The sequence below is a fragment of the Cyprinodon tularosa genome, unplaced genomic scaffold (assembly GCF_016077235.1).
Source record: "Cyprinodon tularosa strain WSP-4 unplaced genomic scaffold, ASM1607723v1 ctg1302, whole genome shotgun sequence".
Lineage (NCBI taxonomy): Eukaryota > Metazoa > Chordata > Actinopteri > Cyprinodontiformes > Cyprinodontidae > Cyprinodon > Cyprinodon tularosa.
This window is the reverse complement of record NW_024038118.1, coordinates 44,854-64,181: the sequence shown is the minus strand read 5'-3', so window position 1 is coordinate 64,181 and position 19,328 is coordinate 44,854. Positions and strand designations below refer to the sequence as shown.

The following is a 19,328-nucleotide window of genomic DNA, read 5'->3' as shown; positions in this document are numbered from 1 at the left end:
ACTTGCAGCCAGTTTTGCCATACAATGCTTATGTAAGAGTTTTACATTTTTGCAGCTACAGACAGATTTCTTTTTCGTTTTTTGGTCCAATATGGCTCGTTAAACAGTTTGGGCTGCCGACCACTGGGATAGACCGACCAAAGCTGGGATTAATAAATTTTATTTTGGACTAAGATAAACTATGGAAGCCCTGAAAAGTTTGAAGATTGTTTGAAGAAAGTTTGAATCTGGAAAAGTTTTTTTTTCCTGCCCTGAAAGGCAAGTAATAAAAAAAAAAATCAAAGCGACTGACTTAATAAAACAGACAGTTACTGTTGACTGGTTTTTAAGAATCAATGTACCCAATATATAATATGATGTTTGCAAAGTAAAATAAGATACAAATAATGTACAAAAGATGTGTATTAATTTGCCATGGTATGTGTTTATCATATCAACCTTGCATTTCATGAGCAATAGAGAATTATTTGCATGAGATGATCCAGGATATTCGTAGGACAACATCATAACTGCTCTTTCTTCGGCTCAAGACTGTATTTCTCAGATAACCTTAGACTTGCTGTCAGTCAATGCTTAGCAGACGTGAACTTAAGTTAGACATTGGTGTAAGAAATAATGCGGCAAAAATTTAAATATGAATCCTTTAATGGTTATATTTAATGATGTTTTAGCTATAACAGCTACATTGAATATGAGAAATTGTTTCCGCCACATGAAAGTAAAAAAAAATACCAAATAGAAATCAGAATTATGAGATTCAAAATCATAATTCTGAGATATTCGACTTTTAAATTCTTTATCATAATTATGACTTTGAAAGTCAAAATTAGGACTTCGAATCTCATAATTTCTATTTGGTATTTTTTATTGTCAAGTGGCGGAAACGGGCTTCCATAATTTTAATTTCAATTTCAATTCAGTTTATTTATATATCGCCAAATTCACAACACATGTTATCTAAAGGCACTTTACAGTTCAACCAGATCATCCAGTCAAATTGATTCAAAGTTTTCTATCTAAGGAAAACCAGTTGATTGCATCGACTCATTGTCTCAAATACAATCCCTCACACTAAGCATGCTTGTAGCGACAGTGGAGAGGAAAAACTCCCTTCTAACAGGAAGAAACCTCCAGCAGAACCAGGCTCAGTGTGAGCGGCCATCTGCTGAGGCCCACTGGGGTTCAAGGAGACAGAAGCAGAGATATAAAAAGCAGCTGTAAAAGACGGCCCCATCCAGGAAACACACAGCCAGGCAGACGAGCTCCGAGCCAGCTCCCATGCCAGAGGACGAAGAGAGCACATCCAGTTAGTCACAGTCAGAGAAACAGGACTACACTGGAAAACAGGCCAAGCACAAACATCTAGAAACAAAGGTGTTGATGGCAGCAGCACAGCTGATATTTCTCTCCAGGATGGAGTCACAGACAAACAGGAATAGACCAGATGAAGCTACTATGAGAAAAAGCAGAGAGAGCAGAACGTTAGAGATTGAACTAACAGATTCTGCAGAGTGGGAGAATAGAGAGAGAATGAAGCAGAATGATGAAAAAGGGGTCCCTATGTCCTCCAGCAGTCTAAGTGTGTGAGTGTGTGTGTGAATGGGTGAATGAATGTAGTGTAAAGCGCTTTGGTCAGGTCTCCTAACTTGAATAAAGGCGCTATATAAGTACATGCCATTTACCATTTACCATAAGCCTATAGCAGCATAACTATAGAGATAGCTCAGGATAACCTGAGCCATTCTAACTATTAGCTTTTACTATATTTCTGTGAGAAAATTATATTTTAATTGCTGCGGTATATTGTTTTCTTCCTATATATATATATATATATATATATATATATATATATATATTTTTTTTTTTTTTTTTTTTTTTTTTTTTTTTTTGCCACCTGCAAGTTTTGTTCTGAATGAGTATATTTGGACCGTTTAGTTGATTCGAAAAACGTAATTTCGAGCCGCCACCAGCAGGGGGCGCTGGGTTCCCTTACATTTCAATAAGCGGAGGAGTGAGAGGTGCATGAAATGGAGAAAAATGGCGGATCATGTGCAGGTAAGCAGAGGTTTCATGTTTTTGTTACCGACAGTTTGTTCTACAGCGGGAAGATGAGGTTGAGCCTCGGTCCAAATGCGGTCCTGCAGGCAGGGGGTCGGTGAGCAGCGGAAAGGGATGCAGTTAGCGGCGGGACGCGGCGCTGTGGACACTTAAAGAAAGGATGAGGCAGCCTGTGTTGACTCGTGGCCTGCTGTCATTGCGCTAGCTTGTGTTAGCTACTGGACGGAGCCAGAACAGACACCGGGGAGCAGTGCGGTTCCAGTCTGTGAGGCTGCCGGGGTCCGTTCCGGTTGGGAGGCTTATACCGACCGGCTTCATGGTGTGCTTAGCTGGCTGATCATCAGGAAAATCAACAGTAAAACACAAATAGCTGCCTGTGTACCACTAGCTTTCAGGCTAACATGCAGGGGTTGAGTGTGAGTTGGCGCCAATTTGTTCCACATTAGGTGCGTTTATCCTGTCGGAATTAGCGATCCGGTGGAGAAGCGGACACTATGCCCCGGTGCCCTAGCTGTTAGGGACAGAGCTCCCCTCATTGCCTCCTGTGTTGGTCCATCTATCCGGGCGCTGATGCATGCTAAGCTAACGCTAGCTACAGCTAGACGTCAACTTCTCCCGCCCCAGTTCTTAGAGAGCATAACCGAGTCCCTCAGCGACGTGAAACACTCCGCGTTTCCACAGCGGTGGGTGTTTGGGGGAGGCAGTTTGCCAGGCACCGGCAGGTTAGCAGCCGTTTGTTGCTAACAGTGCAGCTAGCAGCGCCGTGCTTGGATCAACCGGGACACATGTCTGAGTCTGAGACGGGACAGTGCTCAACTTTCTGTTTCACCGGCTCATCCCACAATAGCCCCCAGAAAGCCATTTCTGGTTTATTTTATTTATTCGAAAACACCAAATGAGACACATAGGAGATGTTAAACCTTTATAGGGCACTTTTACTTTGAAAATCTAAATTTAAAGCCAATAGGGTGTAACTTTGTGATAAAGGCTGGTGGTTGCTGATGGAACCTACAGTCATTAGGGTTTATATTTTCCAAAAATGAGCTCAAACATGTAGTTATTGAATGCCTCCCTATTGTTAAGAACACAAGAGAACCATAATACACTATATTTATAGGTAGTTAGAGAGATGCCTTTCAGTGCATTACAGGAGCAAATGGCCCTGATCAGTTAAGGCCAGGAGAATGGCAGCAGAATCCCCTCCAACTTCCAGGCACTGAAGTGATCCCCTCCTGCATGTTTCTTTACTCCACCCATTCAATGAATTGCAGGGTCTGAACAGGAGATAATGTTCCTCTTTAGATCTTAATGTCCACAAATCATGACAGAATATCTTAGATGATTAAAAAGGAATTGTTGGGGACTAGCCAAGGGCCCATCGAGGAAAGTGGAGAAGTTTTGAAGGGTTACTACTGTACATATATAGAGCCCAAAAAAGTAAATGCATAAAAAAAAAGACTAACAGCCCATTGTGATGCCAAAATCTATAAATTATCTATTCTGTTGATTCTGTGTTGAATCGGGAAACACTTGTTAATTTTAAGCTGTAACTGGGAGTCATGGTTGTCATAGAAGTCCAGCTTTTATAGTAAAGAACAACACACATTAAAACTGTTTTCTCAAGCTTCCTGCATTATAATACTAACTCCTATAAACTTATCTGTTGCTGTTTTTGCTGAAAAAGCTGTGTGTCTAATGAACAGATTTTTTCGGTGGCATGATCTCTAATTATTTCAACCAACCAGTCTTCTTACTTTTACTTAAACATCAAAGTAGCTACCGGTTAATATTCACTGAGTGCTGCTGTTAGGGTTGTCAAAAGTATCGATACTGAAACATTGTATCTGGATACAATACTCGTTTTTTAAAGTATCGATACAGTGCCACCACCAGTGGCACCTAAGCAGTCCTTCATCTAAAGTGCAGAATAGAGGAAAATGCACTTTCTGAACACTGTGTGATTGAATAATTCTACGCACTTTTCAGTTTCAAACTTTTTTTTGTAACGGGTGCAGCTGCTGAGAATGATTTTTGTTTCTTAACCGGTTTGCTTAGTGTCATTGTTATGTGTGCAAACCATAGCCAAGGAAGGAACACTTAATTTTAATTTTAAAGTTTTTTATTAAGCTTGCTTAATATTGTGCACAGCATACAACCTCAAAATACTGTTCTTATTGTTTATTGTATTTATTTATTGTATTTTATTTATTAATGATAATATTTCTGTAGAATTTTGGAGTCTTTGTTTTTATCCTTGTGGTATCGAAAATGGTATCTGGTAAATGGAATATTTTCCTTAGTATCGGTATCTAGTTGAAAAGTTTAGTATCGTGACAACCCTAGCTGCTGTGTGTCTCTCCTCCGACCACTAGGGGTGTAAATCACACCTATCATGGCGATTCTATTCAGTATCGATTTCCTGACCCAACGATTCAATTATTTCCAATACTCAAGAATACACCACGATACGATTAATTGGTTACATTTTTTTTTTTACCTTACAGGATAGACAATGTTTCAAATTTGAAATAAATCAAAGAAAGCTGCAATAGCGTTATGCATTTTCTTTTAGAAACAACAGCAAATAACAGAAGTAGAAAAGTTGTACTCCACCTATTCCTATTAAAACCTCATTCACTGAAAAATAATAATCCCCTTGCATTATAGATTCTGAAAGGCCTTGCATCAAAAATACTGCACAAAATCAGTGCAATGCAATACCATGGCTCCAGACGTCCCTGCTTTATAACTTTTCGATTAGCTTTTTACCTTTTTTTTTCTTGACTTGTTTACTTTTTTTCCACCTTAATTTATAGTAGGTAATATATCATTCAAGGGCTCATCTAATTGGTCAAAAGCCAAAATAAAATGTACAACCATGTAGCAGTGTCCTTGTTTAATGGCTGGATATGAAGGGCTGTGTATCCTCCCGCTGCAGGGTGTCACAGTTAGCTTGTCGCAGGTATGACACAGATTTTTTTGATTTATACTATAATTTTGAAGCGCGGTCTGCTCTGTTATTCCACGCCACAATGCAAGAGGGACAATCAGGAACTAGCTAGGATTGTGGGTGCCTGTGTGTCAGTTTGACGAGCTTGTTCGCCGTTTACAACCCCCCATCCAATGCCGGGCGACACACAGTTCACCTGTGAGTGTTCCCCAAAGACTGGCCGTGGCGCTGCGTGTTTAGGCTTTGGATGCAAACCAACAGGCCGTCGCTCAGAGCTACAAACTAGCGTCCTGCACGGTGTCTGAGATAGTGCCCGAGGTGTGCCAGGCGTTATGGATGGCGCCACAGCCAAAGTTTCTGCCATTAGGTACCAAACAAGAAATACACATAGTATAGACGGATGTAGAATTGACCAATCAGAGGCCTCCTTTCTCTCCTCCCTCTGTATTTTACCAAAAACATAATTAATGTGCCCAAATAAGGAATAGTTGTATTAATGGGGCCCCCAAGCCCTAGGCTACTGCCTAGTATTGCCGAATGATAAATCCCTTCTTCTTAGAGTTCCTTAGGGGATGCTCTTGATGCATGCTGTGGCTCATGCGCACTTCCAGCGTTTGTGTCCAGTTAGAATGGGTTCCACCAATTTACTGTGGAAAACTGTCTTACAATTTTATGAGCAGAAGAAGAAAAAAGTCCAGTGTTTTTTTTTTTTTCTTGTTTTTTTTTTGGACGATCAGGTAGGGTGGTCTGCACATGGGTGGCGTGTGCAGTTACTCAAAACGTGACCTGGGTGTTCCTACCTACATTTCCACAAAAAAAAATAATAATTTGGTAAACCATAAAATTATGGTGAACTTTATTGACGTGGGAAAAACATGACTGTATTTTTGTGGAGCTTTTATCTTTCTATACTATCAATTAAGATGTGGAATCAGTTTGGACATTCCACCGGAAATACACCACTACCACCTCCTGCTTTAGAGGAGAACTGTTTGCTCTGAAGGTAGTGAAGAATGTCCACATGAGAACACATCAACTTTTCCAGTTGGCTTCAGGGGACTCTACTCCCCTTCAGGGAGGCAAATGAGATTTGAGAACTGTAAGAATAGCTGGTCCTTAACGGGTGTATTCTAATGGTATAGAGAGAACTGTAATATATCCTATAGAAGCTACAGGACTGATTCATTGTAGGATGACTGAATCAGACGTTGGCAACTATGCGGATCATGGGAGGAAATAGTGGAGAGGTTTTATATGGGATCTTTTAAGTTAATCCTGCCTCTTGAGCCTGTACCACTTGTCTTCCAAGAGCTGGATGTTGGTAATTAAAGTCATTAACACTAGAATGGTTCTGAGATTTTAAACGGTAAGGACTTTATTTAAAATGAATTTTATGTTGCTCATGTTAACTGACCTTTTCTGTTTTTATATTTCCTTCATTTTCACGTAGTTTTTTAAATAAAATTAAAACATAAAAAATAAATATGGTTAATTTTACCTCGATCTCCCACAGCCGTCATTTTGACGGCTCAATAAGTGGCATTGTAATTTCTTCCTGCGGTTGATTGATGTACCGTTGCCTAGCAACCAGCCTTCTACCTAGAACTCTTTCGGTTATATGGAAAAACTGCTTTCAGAAGAAATCTAAAAGTGAAACAGGCTTTAGAAATCCTTCAAAATATTGATGATGGCGATCCGGGCGGAGGGGGACAGACCCATGAGGAGGACTGTTGCTCAGATTATTACCCCACTTACACTACCCTTGAAACACCGAATCCATGCCGAGACCGGTCCGAGCTCCGATCAGTTAACCAGGCCGAGCTCGGTTCTGACGACCGTTTACACATCACACTATCTCAGTTCCTTGACTCCTCGCCTCCTAGAGACGATCTGCGGTACTGCCAGTATTGAAGGAGGAAATCAAGCAGTTGGTGGCGGTAATGTACCAATATAACATTAATATAACATTTCTGATGTCCATAACAACACACACGCATAAAAAAAAAATCCCCCACTACCTGCCCGGACTGAAAAAAAAATATCCGCCCAACCCCGCGTAGCCGTTTATTTTTATTTATGTATTTTTCACCCGCAAAGGAGCATTTTAGCGGGTGACCCGTCGGGGACCCGCGGGTACCCGACCCGTTGCAGGACTCTAAAGCGAGCCAGGGAAAAACCGAGCCGAGCCCACCTCTGGAACTGGTCTGCAGTTAGCTCGGTTCAGTTCAGTGTGCTTTCCATTTACACACGATAAGTTATCTCAGTTACTGAGCTTGAAACGGTCTCAGCACAGTTTTTCAAGGGTAGTGTAGATGGGGTATATGACAGCGAGTCATCCTGGAACACGCAGACGTATCAGCGACCCATCAGACAATAGTAAAAGTTTTGTTCAAGCACCGCTTACACCTCAGCTGGTACACTAAGTGGCCCAAAAGCCAAACCAGAACCCCTAGTCTACTATAACCACACACGGGTCGGGCTGGATGTGTCGGAATAGATGATTAGAAAGGATTCTGTAAAACCTCCGACGCGAAGGTGGCCTGTGGCTGTATTTTATGATCTCCTTGAAATATCGGCTATAAACGCATTGGTTTTGTTCAGTAGCTGTTTGAATGTCGCCTTTTCATGCAGCGATTTTATCCTTGAACTGGTAAAACAGTTGTTAGCAAACCGCAGGTTTCCAGCCCCTCCGCCGCTGAAGAGCAGCTTTGGCGAGGCACAGAAAGCAGTGCCAGGTGCTTCAGCACTGCGCAAAAAAAAAACAACTAATATTACGTTTGTCATAAGTGTGAAAAGATGGTCTGCGGGAAATGTTTGTGGGGAATCGATTTCTGTAAAGAAAATTGTAATTTCAAACTTTGAACCTATGCAGTAAAACAGTCTTACTCTACGGATTTATTTTTGACATAAATTTAGAACACAAATAATAAATAATAGCAAATGATACAATACAGCCTTTGAAAAAAATATATATATTAGACCTGTTTGAAGGTCCACATACCCACAATGGGTTTATATCGCACACTAGAACCATCTCAGTTGTTGACATCATCACTACTCGTGGGTTCCTATTGGGGGGAAATGTCACTCGTCAAATTGACGGCCAGTAGGAGTTCTACTAGGATCAGAATTCTGATCTACCTCGTAACTACCTAACCCTATAATCATTGAAGTCCTGCCACCCCGGACTTTGGACAATCAAGTTTAAACAAACAGTTGCATGAAAGCTGATGTGAATCCCTACAGTTACCTGGATTGGAGGCAGGTGTCATGAGTTGTAGGCCATTTCTCAATCTGTGTACGTTGTGCGTTCTCATGAAACGTCATCAGCCTCAGCCCTAGTACTGTTCAATTCATAAGAACAAGAAGACAGAGAACGGACAAAGTCCCCGTATGTTGTTCTGACCCCTCCCTCTTTACCCAGCATGCATCAGAGCAGACTTGTCCATTTTCCAGACTGACAGCTGTCCCAGCATGCACTGTGGCAGCATTAGCTTCCATGTTAGCGCTAACAGAGCTCAGAGTATTAAGTTCTGTTTTCTGTTGCCGTTGTTCAATAAAAGTACATTTTAAGATCATTTGATGTGAGAACGTTATATTTTTAAGCGTCACTATATGGCCCATTTACTGATTTATTGCATAATAAAAATTTTTTTAAAAAGCTGAGATGTTGAGAGGATCGTGGAAACTAGCGGACCTCCGAGGCTAACCATAACCACGTTAGCCCGTCTGCAGCATCGCTCTCTCTGTAGCCGTGTGTGAAGAACTGCTGGCTCTGATGGAGGTTTTTTGTTTTATTTGGCAAAATGTTCATTTGATTTGTGTTTATCTGACTGTGTTCATTATGATTCACTCACTCAATGAAAAAGTCATAATTTATTATAATGCGTGGTGATGTCATCAGTACGCTTCTCATCCAATTGATCCATATTTATGCTGCGTGCTCCCGTTCTCCCAGAGTCCAGACTTTCCTGTGTTCTTCTCTAGAACACACTTGGCAAAGATACGAGTCCGTACTCATTGTAGTGAATTGAGAAACAGCCTGTATTTTGCAAGAGACTGGCTAATTTTTTGGCAATGATGCTAAGCTAATGAGCGGCTCGGTGTTGAGCAAGTACGCACTACACTGCCATTTGAATTTAAAAAACTTCCTGGATGGGAAGCGAAACATCTTCAAACTGCACTTCGCAAAGTCTAGTGGGTTGCTTTTAATTTCCTTTTTTATTTTTTAAATGACTCAGCAGAATTAGCTGAGGGATTTTCTTTCCTTAGGACCCAGACAGCGCTTCATTTAATGACAGAAATAAAAGGAAACCTAATTAAGTTACTTGCCTTTGAGAACAGGAATGTAATCATTGCGATCCAAGAATCAGTCCTGCAGAAATTAGGAGTAGCTATGTTTGTGTTGGTCGATGTTAGATGCACATCAGCTGCCTTTTTTTTTTACCCATTTTAATCGGAAAAAGGACATTTTCTTTGAAAAGCTTGAATTAAAAACAGAGGGGGGTTAAATCTGGCTTGATTAATAACAAAGTCTGCCCAGTTTGCCTTATACTGTTCCAGTTTTTTTTTTTTTTTTTTTTTTTTTTTTTTTTTTTTTTTTTTTTTTTTTTTTTTTTATAGGCTGAACTTTAAGCCCTGTTAATGAGTGGATAGTGGAGTCATTGCTGCTGTCAGGGACCCTGAAGCTGTCTGTCTGTTGCAACCCTGAGAAACTAACATTTGTCCCATTTCCACCCTGAAACCGATCCGAGCTTGGATCAGTTAACCGTGCCAAGCTTGGTTCTTACGACCGTTTACACAAAAGGCTAGTATGGTTCCTTGCGGCCCTTATAGGGAACTTGGTGCCAAAATTCAAGCCAACAGTGTTATTGGAATCCGGGTCAAGACCTTATTACCTTTGTAACATTAAAAAAATATGGATATTTTGATGGCAAAATTTAATGTCGATATAACAACAAGAAACGCCAACTTGCCCGAATATATTAACCAGGTGTTGACGTTAAGGATTTTTGCCACTTGCCCAAAGGGCAAGTGACTTTCACATTTCATTTGCCCAGAAACAATTTTTACTTGCCCAGTATAATGTTTGATAAATATAGTTCCTAATATTCATTTTTGTATATATATCAATGAAACATGTTTGTTTTTAAAAATGTTTTTTGTAATTCAGTATTTTCTAAGTTTCCAGGTTCCTGGTGTGTATCTGCATGCGTCAGATAATGAACTCAAGCCTTCATTACTGTGTTAACATGCTTTTCAATCCTTCCTGCACATTCTTTTCAAAATAAACTTTGCTTTAAACTGTTGTGTGCTTGGAAAAATATAAATTGTAATGTTAAAAATCTAAAAAAAAAACTTGACAGGTTAAAAACTTAAATCACAAGACAGAAGTCAATGTCACAAATGAATAACTTTTATTTTAGAGTCACGGTATGTTTATACAAGATAATACTATTAATATAATGTGACTTTTCTAGAGAATCATTATACATAGTTATTTTATTCAGGGTTTCCACAGTCTTAAATAATTTCAGAATTCCCTGACTTTTAACTGACTCAGGATTAGTTTCCCTGACAAAATAAAAGCAGCAACAAGACAATAATAATAACCTAACAGGTCACCAATTTAACATGTTTAGCTCTATAACATCTAAATGCACCTCTCCAATGTCTTAGAGAAAAAAAATTAATGAACATTTTTTAATGTATGACCTGCATCACTGAACAGAAGACTGCCATAGCGCTTTCTAGCTTGTTTGTCTTTTTGGTAACTACATCAAAATGACCTCCCAGCGGGCAAATGCAATGAAATTTGTACTCTCCCGACAATAATCGGGCGATGGTTAACATCGAGCCCTGTTAACAAAAATAAAAAAAGTTCTTCTATAAGAATTTCATGAAAAACACTTGGAGTGAAAGAAACACATTTTTTTGGTCCAACATAACCTTAGAGGCATCAATGCTGATACTGGCACTTACATCTTTTAGTTTATAAACCTAAATATAATTGTTAACTAGGCTTATTAACTTTTTAATTTTACTTTTTAACTTTTCAATTAGCTTGTGCAAGTGATCCAAAACAGTAACTTGTCATATAAAGGGTTAAGACTACAGCTCTCAAGGCTGGAATTACGCAAACAAAAATGGCGGCGTCCATAGCAATCAGGAGCCTATGTGCTTTGATAGCATCCTCCGGCCAAATTTCAGTTAGAGCCTCGGCATCATCCCAACTCACACTGCACTCTTTTGACACCATTTATTGTTAATAGGCGGAGAAGAAGTTGGTGTTGTGAACAAGTGAAGGATCTGTCGACTACAAAGGTGTACACCTGAGAAATGAGTCGGTGACTTTAAATAGGAGATGAAGCAGTCTGCTCATGCACTCTTTGTTATCAGAGAACCGAGCCACAGATGAACTGCGCCAAGCCCTACTGTTGAACTAGTACCAGACTGTCCAGTTCGGCTGCGTTCTTTAAATCGGGGATTACACTCAATGATTTTTTTTGCCCTTTTCGGGCCGATTCTTCAGTCATGCGAGAATTTTTTTTCAATCAAGCCGACTTTCAGCCTGATCGTGCGTTGTGTAGTATACAGGGGTTAAGAAGGGGCAATCAGCCTCTCGTTACCACCTCCAGTTCGGGAATCGTAAGGTCGGGTGAAATCAAACGTGTTGAAATTCAGTCGGCCGTCATTAGGTGTTCTGCTTCAACAGCAGATCTACGTCTGCTGTTGAAGCAAAGCTACGAGCCGATTTACCAGAACCTGGAGCTTTAGGTCTTTAGACGTACAGCGTGAGCAGTTAGATCGCATCGGAGCGTCGGTTCGCGCAGCGAGAGAACAAACATTGTGAGGTGGGAACTTTTAAACTCTGGATTTCTTTGTACAGTTTGAGCTGTAGCTGCGTGCAATGACTGAAAATATCGCACAATATATGCCCGGCTTTACACCCAACAGTTGCCTTGGTTACCGTGCTCGGACCGTCCTCAGCACGGCTTTAAAGGGCTAGTGTAAATGAAAAGTGTTAAAAAGAAAGAAGCTGAGAGAGAGGCAGATCAGAACATCTGTTATGAAAATGCTGATTCATAGCAGGTGGTGTGCTGATGCTAAACATGGCCGCCGGTACACGGGGCTCAGTGATCGTCTGTTTTAAATCCTTTGACTAGGATCTCATTTGGTTTTTAGGATCCGAAGAATTATTGTGCAGGTCAGTCAAACATAGCTGCTTCATTGACGGGGAGTTTTATCTTTGGTGATTAAACATGTCCGCCTCATCTGGTGCAGCAGATGGCACGTGTGCATGCAGGGTTTGGTGCCGAGTTCTTATCTCAGGTCTGCAGAGGGACTGCACATGATGCAACTCTTTTCAAACACCTGTTTACTGAGGCCTGCTGCTCTCTATGAGCAGTGGATCCATAACCGGGTCCTCCTCCGCCTACACTGCCGCCATTTTGAATCCATCAATGACAGCCATCTCCTTGTGACGGAGTGTGACTCAGCATTTTGTCTCCTGCCTGCCATGCTATAGGAATCTGATGTCATTGCTGTACAGCAGCAGGTTTCTCCCTCAGCTCTCTAATTGAAATGCTTTTCAGAGATCTTTGCGTTGTCCTGAAGTAAAGCCCGATGCAGTCTGTGTGTGACTCCTGTCTCCTGTGTTCTGCTCTGTAGGGCCTTGCCCAGCTGGAGATCCTGTGTAAGCAGCTGTATGAGACCACCGACACCGCCGTGCGACACCAGGCAGAGAAAGCTCTGGTGGAGTTCACCAACAGCCCCGACTGTCTCAGTAAATGTCAGCTGCTGCTGGAGAGAGGCAGCGTGAGTGTTCCTGAGATCTACGTCTGCACGGGAACTTCTAATAACCTAGTTCTATGCTTGCCAGTAGGAAGCTTGTAGAAAAAAATAAATGTTTAATGACTGCTAACTTGGAGTTAACGCACACACGTTGGGATTAATTAATCCCAACATGTGTAATAACCTTTTCTGGAAAGATAGGGAGTATCTTAGGTCAGCCACAAAGATCAGCTACTTTCACACATTTCTGCCCTAAATGTCTAAAATCACTTCCAGTTTTTAATCAACAGGTTTTTGCTCAGTTTTATCTAATGAAGTTCTTCTACGGAAGAAAAACGCTCTCATTTGAATCTTCATTATACTTCAGTTTTGTTTTAATTCTTATATTTTTCTACCCTCTCCTTTAGAAGTAGGATCATTCTGACCTTCAGGGAGACAGAACCTCCATAATTCTTTCCTGAATGGCTCCAATCACAAATCCACCAATGATATTTGTGTCTCTGCTCTCTTCCCAGTCCTCGTACTCCCAGCTGCTCGCCGCCACTTGTTTATCTAAACTGGTTTCTCGGACCAGCAACCCTCTACCCCTAGAGCAACGCATTGATATTCGTAAGTATCATTGTCCTGCGGTTACCTGGATGGGCAGCGGGGAATGCTGCTCAACTGAGTTTTTGATCCTTAAAAACTTTTAAAAAGTTTAATATAGTAAGAAAACACAGATTTTCCTTTTGCAAAGCTCTGCTTCTAATTTAACTTTCTACATTTGGTCATGGTAGAGGGTCAAGTGGTCAGAGCAGGTTGTAAGGTTGCTGGTTTGAATTCCTGGATGGGACCCAACTCATTGAGGGTGATGGGTTGAATCCAGAAAAAAAATTATTGAAATTTAATCATAATTTAGACTTAAAAGCTATACTTAAAAATAATTTTAAGGTCAAAATTCTGAAGGACTAGGACTGGGCAATTAATTGCATTTGCAATTAATTGCATTTGCAAATCACAGAGGTACTCAGGTTTAGTCACGGTACATTTTAGATTTTAGATTCAACTTTGTCATTACACAGGTACAGGTAAAAAGCAATGCTGTTTAGGTCTAAATAGCAGCAAGTGCAGGATATTCGATGCTATTACTATAAAATGAATATATAAAAGTTGGACAGAAGTTTTCAGAATTAAAGTGCAGTGAAGGTTATTGCATATTACAGTTAAAGTACTGTATTGCGAATGTATATGTAAACAATTGGTACTGGAAATAAACAGACAGCAGTGCAAATCAATATTCCAGTCGAGGTAAGTTGTGTAAGATGAATTTAAACAGTTGTTACTATAGTAACAGTCAGCAGTGCAAGTGAACAGTATAGTATTGCAAATAACAAAATGGAAGCAGGTTTAAGGAGGGAGAGGAGAGTCTATCAATGTATTAGCAGAGTGGGAGCAGTGAGATTAGAGCTCAATAAAGAGACGCTCTGGGGGGAAAAACTTCTTTTAACAAGGGTAAGACAATAAATGTCTCCTTTAGGTGGCGGTAATGTGATTAAAGTTAGTATGCTGTCGCACAGAAGACAACAGAGTTGCAACTAGATAGATCTATGCAATAGTAGAAGAACTTTTTTATGCAAATGTCGCAGTAAAGTCCTGCAGCACTGGATTGTGATCGAGCAGGCTTTCAATGTGATGAAAAAACAGAAAACCCTGGAGTAAAACTTCCACATGCTTCGCTTTCTGCAAAAAAAAATGTGCAAAAAAATCGCAAAGTTGGTTGAAAAATTTTTGGCAAAATGGTTCAGCTGCTCCGGCAGGTTTCTTGTGTTTAGCTCCATTATTTGCTGAACAGCTAGCTTCCCTCAGCATGCTTCCTCCATCCTGTTGCCATGGGAATTAAGTTTCCCACAGTGTTACTTCCTGATGAGGCTCCTTCTTCCACATATCTGCCCTACATGATGTGTTAGACTTAAAGGAAAAGTCCGGTCAGCAATGAATAATCAATGGATCATTATTTATACCTAAAACTATTGTTTTCGCGGAGATTTGATTAATTTAGCGTTAATCAGTGAAAAGTTTTTGGCAAAATGGTTCAGCTGCTCCAGCAGGTTTCTTGTGTTTAGCTCCATTATTTGCTGAAGAGCCAGCTTCCCTCAGCATGCTTCCTCCATCCTGTTGCCATAGGGATTAATTTTCCCACAGTGTTATTTCCTGATGAGGCTCCTTCTTCCACATATCTGCCCTACATGATCTGTTAAACTTAAAGGAAAAGTCCGGTCAGCAATGAATAATCAATGGATCATTATTTATACCTAAAACTATTGTTTTCGCGGAGATTTGATTAATTTAGCGTTAATCAGTGAAAAGTTTTTGGCAAAATGGTTCAGCTGCTCCAGCAGGTTTCTTGTGTTTAGCTCCATTATTTGCTGAAGAGCCAGCTTCCCTCAGCATGCTTCCTCCATCCTGTTGCCATAGGGATTAATTTTCCCACAGTGTTATTTCCTGATGAGGCTCCTTCTTCCACATATCTGCCCTACATGATGTGTTAAACTTAAAGGAAAAGTCCGGTCAGCAATGAATAATCAATGGATCATTATTTATACCTAAAACTATTGTTTTCGCGGAGATTTGATTAATTTAGCGTTAATTAGTGAAAAAATTTAACTAATTTGTCGTCATCACTGAGTCTGGGAGCGGCCATTTTGGCCCAAATATAGTAACCCCTCCCTCCTGCCATCTTCCAGCAGTGACGTCACGGTAGGGGTGTGCAAAATAATCGTCATGATGATGCATCGTGATTCTAATTTTCGTGATCTACTGCATCGATTCTTGACGCCAAGTATCGATTATTATTTTTAAAAAATTATTAAATAAAATTGCATGAATGGTTGGCGAACATCAGCCAAAAAGAAGTGTAATACAACTTCCAGTCCAGTAAATGTCGCTGCAAATGTGTTGACGCACGCTGCCTTGTGTCACAAGCATTTCCGGCCGTGGGATACTGCGCCGAGTCATTCAAAAACAAAACATGGAGGAGAAAATATTGCAATGCATTACAATAATTCAAGTATCGTGATGCATCGTGATAGAATCGCATCGTGGCCTGTGAATCGTGATTCGAATCGAATCCTGACTTCTTTGGCAATACCCACCCCTATGTCACGGTGCGGTAAGCCTAGCGCCATTCTCCCCGCTTTACAAGCTAAATCAATGGGAACTACTAGACACATCTGCAATCAACAACAATTATTGAAGATTTCCCAGAGGACTTCACCATTGAAATTCACCAGAGCTATAGTGAAACTGACAATGCCCACGTGCATGGCAGCTGGATGCTGGAATACATCGGGTAAAAGTGAAAAAAAATGGTTATTTCACCTTTCTGATTCCTGATCCTCCACGGACGGGTTGGTCGTTGGATCGCCAACTTGAAGAGGGAGGATTTGCCATCGAACTTCTGGCCAGAGAAAAAACCCGTAATATGTAGCCAACATTTGGAAGAAGAATGTTTTCAAGATGACTTGGATAATAGCGCGTTGTGACAAACACCAGATACAGCACTGGGACTTGATCAACAGCCGATACCGCACCGTGACGTCACTAACCAGTAGGTGGCAGTAGTGTTCTTTGACAAGCATGGATGCCTCCAGTAAAGCACATTCAAATGAAAATTACTCTGAATTAAAAACACTGATAATTTATTGAACAGGATGGAATCATTTCATATTTAAAGTACTTTCAGAAGTTTTAATCATGAATATGACCAGACTTTTCTTTAAAAGTGGACCTCAGGTGTCCATGGCTGAGTTCTCCAAAGTTCAGACCTGTAGCCACAGTGGTTCTCTAATGTTCAAAGTCCAGTTTAAAGAGAAAATGGTGAGGAGAACTGGACCCTTCTGTCTGTAAGGTGTTACTGCTGCATGATCATTTAAGCTACTGGTATGAGATCACACTGAAGCAGTAGAGCCATATCTGCAGCTGTACCAGTGAACATCCAGCCAAACTAGTAACAACAGCTTTGTTTTGTTTGTGATCTACAGGGAACTATGTGCTGAACTACCTGGCTACGCGGCCGAAGCTGGCAGCGTTTGTGACCCAGGCTCTGATCCAGCTGTACGCCCGCATCACCAAACTGGGTTGGTTCGACTGTCAGAAAGACGACTATGTCTTTAGGAACGTCATCGCCGACGTGACGCGGTTTCTCCAGGTGAGCGGCTTGGAACATGTGATGTTAACGGTGCGTTCAGACGGCCACCGCACTTTACCTCTGAACGCAGCATTAGACATCCTGGCTCCTCTTCAGAATTCCTGGTTCTTAGAACTTTAGATACTCTGGGTTCCTATTCCGCTGGAAATAGGTGGTGAAGTTCTGGTTTCCCAGACTTTAGCAGGAATTTTGATGGAAATTTTGAACTCTGCTATTCAGTAAAATAAACTGTTGAACTTTGAATAATTACATTTTAAAAGAAGTTTTGTGACTTTTCTTCAAGGGGATTGAAGTTTTATGGTTTTGACTTTACTTTGGGGGGGTGTGTGCTTTTTTTAATGAAAAAGAGTTAATCCATCCATCAGATCAAACGTCTCACCGTCTGTCCTTCCATTTATTTACTTTCCAGTTTTTCTTTACTGTTTTTGTCCTTATTGGGGATTTTTTTCTGAGGGGCTTAACTGACAAATTAATATGAAATGAAGGGTTAATTTTCTTGTGGAAGAAACTGAAATAAATTCCTGGTAGAAGATCATATTTTGGAGAACTGGGATTGTTCCATTTAAAAGTCGACTCACTAAATCCACCAGGCTACATAAGGTGGAATCTTTATGAGAATACACACAGTGACACAAATTAAGAATTTATATAATTTATTAATTTAATTCAGATTATTTCTATAGCACCAATTCACAACACTTAATTTCAGGGCACTTTATCGTTCATCAGATCATACAGCCAAATTGAAAACCAGTCGATTGGATCGACTCATTGACTCTTCAGCAATCCCTCACACTAAGCCTGATTCTAGCGACAGTGGAGAGGAAAAACTCCCTTTAAACAGGAAAAAACCTCCAGCAGAACCAGGCTCAGTGTGAGCGGCCATCTGCTGAGGCCCACTGGGGTTCAAGGAGACAGAAGCAGACATAGAAAAAGAAGCATAGATACAAAAGGCAACTGTCAACCAGCTCCACAGGCGGCCCCGTCCAGGAAACACACAGCCAGGCAGACGAGCTCCGAGCCAGCTCCCATGTCAGAGGATGAAGAGAGCACATCCAGTTAGTCACAGTCAGAGAAACAGGACTACACTGGAAAACAGGCCAAGCTCAAACATCTAGAAACAAAGGTGTTGATGGCAGCAGCACAGCTGATATTTCTCTCCAGGATGGAGTCACAGCCAAACAGGAACAGACCAGATGAAGCTACTATGAGAAAAAGCAGAGAGAGCAGAACGTTAGAGATTGAACTAACAGATTCTGCAGAGTGGGAGAATAGAGAGAGAATGAAGCAGAATGATGTTAAGGGGTCCCTATGTCCTCCAGCAGTCTAAGCCTATAGCAGCAGAACTATAGAGATAGATCAGGATAACCTGAGCCACTCTAACTAGAAGCTTTAAGCCTAGCCTTAAAAGTAGACAGGGTGTCTGCCTCACGGACTAAAACTGGCAATTGGATGTTGTACCAAAAAGTCGATCTAATAAAAATCTAAATGAAAGAATACCTTGGTCACCAACTGTAAGAACAATGTTGTAACGCTGCATTTCTACATACAGAACAGCAGCGATGTAGCAGCACAATACAGTATATTAGTCCGGCTCATTCTGGCCACGTAGCGTTCGGAAACAGAAAACACGTTTTCGGGCCTTTGACGCTCCAAGACGATTCCTCAACTTTGTGTGAATCAGACCGAAGCTTGAGAAAATCAGTTGGGGCCGACGAAGCACAAGATTATAACTGGGTTTGGGCCTGCTTAAGGCTAAATATTCACCAAAAGAAACAAATCTTTCCAGTAAAATGTTCCTGTCAAGTTTCCTTCCTGAAGAAACTGGAAGAAACCGTTTCTTCTGGACAGAATAAGCTTGGAAGAAAAAACTGGGGGGGAAAAAACTGCATCTGGAAGAAACTTCCATCCCTGATGAAATGTATGATGAACCTTTGTGTGTAATGACAGGATCAATTAGAAGCTAATATAAGGAGCTGTGTGTGTTTCCAGGACAGCGTGGAGCATTGCATTATAGGCGTCACCATTCTGTCCCAGCTGACAAACGAGATAAATCAGGTGAGTTTTTATTTCAAGCTGCTTCTTCCTGGACCAGTGATTGTAGAGCTTGTTTGAGCCAGCAGTCGCTGCAGTGGCTGCAGGTTCCCCAAATCTTGTTCTTTCCTTCCTCAGGCCGACACGACGCATCCACTGACCAAACATAGGAAGATCGCTTCATCCTTTAGAGATTCGTCGCTCTTCGACATCTTCACGCTTTCCTGCAACCTCCTCAAACAGGTCAGTCCTGAAGGCCCGCCGTTACCAGGAAAGTGACCCTGATCTTCCCAGCTGAACAATAGG

The 19,328-nt window shown here is 41.0% G+C and overlaps 1 protein-coding gene across 3 annotated transcripts in view; it reads left to right on the top strand.

Annotated features, from left to right (window-relative positions):
* The first annotated feature begins 1,972 nt into the window (after window positions 1–1,972).
* The window catches only part of xpo7 (exportin 7), a 39,271-nt gene continuing 21,915 nt past the window's right edge, over window positions 1,973–19,328 (top strand). For all 3 annotated transcript variants that reach the window (XM_038277368.1, XM_038277367.1, XM_038277371.1), the window contains exons 1-6: window positions 1,973–2,055; window positions 12,680–12,826; window positions 13,318–13,411; window positions 16,822–16,988; window positions 18,981–19,046; window positions 19,161–19,265. In XM_038277368.1, coding sequence (XP_038133296.1) covers window positions 2,023–2,055; window positions 12,680–12,826; window positions 13,318–13,411; window positions 16,822–16,988; window positions 18,981–19,046; window positions 19,161–19,265 — 612 coding nt within the window. In that variant the 5' untranslated portion in view covers window positions 1,973–2,022. The remainder of the gene's footprint in view (window positions 2,056–12,679; window positions 12,827–13,317; window positions 13,412–16,821; window positions 16,989–18,980; window positions 19,047–19,160; window positions 19,266–19,328) is intronic.